The sequence below is a fragment of the Perognathus longimembris genome, chromosome 1 (genome assembly GCF_023159225.1).
Source record: "Perognathus longimembris pacificus isolate PPM17 chromosome 1, ASM2315922v1, whole genome shotgun sequence".
Taxonomy (NCBI): domain Eukaryota; kingdom Metazoa; phylum Chordata; class Mammalia; order Rodentia; family Heteromyidae; genus Perognathus; species Perognathus longimembris.
This window is the reverse complement of record NC_063161.1, coordinates 46,286,588-46,290,062: the sequence shown is the minus strand read 5'-3', so window position 1 is coordinate 46,290,062 and position 3,475 is coordinate 46,286,588. Positions and strand designations below refer to the sequence as shown.

General features: G+C 36.4%; 1 protein-coding gene across 1 annotated transcript; it reads right to left on the bottom strand.

Annotated features, from left to right (window-relative positions):
* Window positions 1–461: 461 nt before the first annotated feature.
* On the bottom strand, window positions 462–1,400 carry LOC125354531 (olfactory receptor 2AP1-like). The gene has a single exon (XM_048350175.1). The coding sequence runs from the start codon at window positions 1,398–1,400 to the stop codon at window positions 462–464; it is 939 nt and encodes a 312-aa protein (XP_048206132.1).
* Window positions 1,401–3,475: the final 2,075 nt, after the last annotated feature.

Sequence of the window (3,475 nt, the reverse complement as noted above, 5' to 3'; positions counted from 1 at the left end):
ACACCTGTAATCCTAGCTACTCAGGCAGCTGAGCTCTGAGGATCACTATTCAAACCCAACCTGGGCAAGAAAGTCCATGAGACTCTTATCTCCAATTAACCATTAAAAACCCAAAATTGGAGCTGTGGCTCAAATGGTAGAGCACTAGACCTGGGCAAAACAACTAAGGGACAGCTCCCAGAATGAGCTCAATCTCTGGGACCAGCACATACACCAAAGAAGTGAGATATAAATAGATAAAAATAGCAACAAAGTATCAGTGAACACACATACACACACATCTGAATATTTTTGAAAAGTAAATTGGGGAAAAAATATAAAAAGTAATTTTACCATGTCAGTATAAAAATATGAATGCTAACTAATACAATGCAGAAAACATTTAAATTACAGAGTGGGCAGTTATGGTCTTCTAGACATCTAAGACATTTATTATTTTAACAATGAGCTTCACATGGTTTTCACTTTTTTGCAAAAGTGATCTTATTGATCATATCTCTGAAGGCTGTTTTCACTTGCTTGTTTCGCAGTGTGTAGATGAATGGGTTCAACAGAGGGGCGAGGGAGGTGTTTAAAACCGCCACTCTCTTATTAAAATTGGCTGCCTCCTTCACAGAAGGATTTATATACATGAAGATACAGCTTCCATAAGAAAGTGAGACCACAATCATGTGAGAGGAACATGTAGAAAAAGCTTTCTTTCTCTGCTGAGCAGAAGGGAATTTCAGGATGGTCCTGACAATGTACGCATAGGAAAGAATCACCAGCACCAAGGTGAGAATCAAGGTCACAGCGGCAAGGACAAACTGAAGCACTTCGATGGCATGTGTGTCTGAACAGGATAAATGCAGCAGAATGGTATAGTCACAGCAATAGTGATTGATGACGTTTGAGGCACAGAATGGCAGCTGAAGAGTCATGGCATGAGGCACAATGACAACCACAAAACCAGAGAACCAGGAACTCAGGACAAGGACTTGGCAAAGCCCCCTGTGCATGATTGCTGTGTAATGCAAGGGTTTGCAAATGGCAACGTAGCGGTCATAGGACATGGCCGCTAAGAGGTAAAATTCCGTCGCTCCCAGAAGGATTGCAAAAAAATACTGGGTGAAACAGCCAGTGAAGGAGATAGTCTTGTCTCCAGTTCCAATGTTAACTAGCATTTTGGGAACAAAGACAGAGGTAAAAAATACTTCCAGAAATGCAAAATTACGGAGGAAGTAATACATAGGAGTCTGGAGGCGATAATCCAGCAGGGTCAAAATGATGATGACCAAGTTGCCCGAGATGCTTAAGATATAAGTTAGGAGCAGAAAAAGGAAAAGTAGGGCTTGAAGCTTGATGTCATTTGTCAATCCAAGCAGAATAAACTCTCTCACTGAGGTTTGGTTTCCCATCATTAACTTCAGGCAAGTCAAGATAGAAAATAATAACAATGACATTGTAACAAGACTAAAGGTTCCAGATTCTTATTGAAATACAGAACTAGGGCTACGGAGCAATCAAAAGCAAACTCGCAAATATTTTCTACAATTGCTGTGTGAAATAAATTCTATCTAGCAAAAAATATCACCTATATCTATTTTACTTCTTAAATAATAAAGTCCTTGCTTCTTTGAAACAGGCTGAGTTATTTTAAATTACATCAGTATGTATCTGTTTCTATTTTCCCTTCTTTTCCTTTTTATCCTGATTTTCTCTTTTAAGTTACCAGATGCTGCCACATTTGCAAAGATAAGTCCAAAACCAATTTTAAAGCAATTTTTGAGAGTAAAAGCAGACCTCTCATTTCTTTCTCAGTCAACAAAGTAGAGACAACCGAAAGCATGAACAATACAAATTTAAGATAAGAACAAATCTGGACTTGTTATTTTCTTTTGTTTTTGCTGTTGTTACTTTGTATTTTTTTAGTTATTCTTTGGTATTTTGGATTATGATGATGCTGTTCACCTACTACAGCTCAAGACATGCATAGTTTTCTCTAACACTTGAACCACACCCCTAGCCTGGCTTTTTGTTGGTTATTTTGGAAATGCCATCTCACAGACTTTTCAGCCCAGGCTGATCTTGAACTTTGATCCTCTGGGTCTCAGCCTCCTGAGGTACTAGGATGGTACGTGTGAGCCATCAACACCCAGCTGTATCCTATTTTATAATATATATATATATATATACATATATATTTGTATTGTTATTGTAAAGTGTTATACAAAGGGGTTGCTATTTCATAAGCCTGGTAATGAGTATACTTCGTCTAGCTAAATTCTTTTTTGTCATTGTTTGGTCATGGGACTTAATCTCAGGGCTAAGACACTGTCGCTGAGCTCTTTTGCTCAAGGCTAGCTCTATTGCTTTGAACTGCAGTATCACTTCCAGTTTTCTGGTGGTTAATTAGAGATAAGAGTCTCATGGACTGTCCTGCTAGGACTGGCTTCAAACGTCAGATCTCAGCCTCCCAAGTCACTAGGATTATAGGCAGCTCTGAATTCTTAATAGTGTTCAATATTTATGTCAACTACTGCTGCTGATTGATGACAAGGATTCAGTAAATGCCACCAGGACTCATTTAATGCAGAGGTGAAGAAATATTAATAAGATAATGCTTCATCCTACCCAAAATAAAAGTTCTTTTTCATATTAACAAGTGTTTTATTACAAACATTGGTATATTCTCATATTCTAATCATTTATTTGCTTGTAATAGTCACACATATTTTATATTTTTCAAGCTAAAATTCCAAAAGTATTTAACATAGACAAAAGAGCAGCTTTTACCAAGTTAAGAAATGTTATTAAATAGTAGAATTATATTAGAAAAGTTTCAGTGTGACTAGTATTATAAAATGAACAATTTCTACTTTTGGAGAAGATACTCTTTTGTTAAAGACTTCACAAGCTAGTTGTAAAGATGAAAAACATTAGCATTGCTGGGCACCAGTTGTTTATTATGTCTATAATCATAGCTAGTCAGGAAGCTGAAATCTGAGGATTGCCATTTGAAACCAGACTAGGCCACCAGGTCTGTGAGACTCTAATCTGAAAGCCAGAAATGGCGCTGTCTCTCAAGTGGCAGAGCATTTTAGCCTTGAGCAAAAAAGCTCAGAGACAACATTTAGGCCCTGAGTTCAAGCCCTAGGACAAGCACACAAAAATTTAATATCATAAAAGATACTAAATGTGCTATGCATTTGTACAATATTAGCTCAAAAATTCTGTTATATTAATGAATGATCTGAATCATTGTAACAAATAACCTTAACTGTTACTTGAAATTATGAGTATATCTAAGTATATTATCTAATAAAATGTATAATTCGTATAAAAAATAAAATGAATGGAAAAGAGATTTTTTTCTTACTGAAATTTTTGCTGTCTTTTCCTTTTGTCTTATTAGTTAGCTTATTTGTCTTTGAGAAGGTAAGGAGAAGCACAGAAATAGAGGGACAAAACGTGAACAAATACAACAGTGATACTC

What these genes read in the sequence shown, in the direction of transcription:
- LOC125354531 (XM_048350175.1), bottom strand. Translation starts at nt 1,400, where the DNA reads ATGATGGGAAACCAAACCTCAGTGAGAGAGTTTATTCTGCTTGGATTG.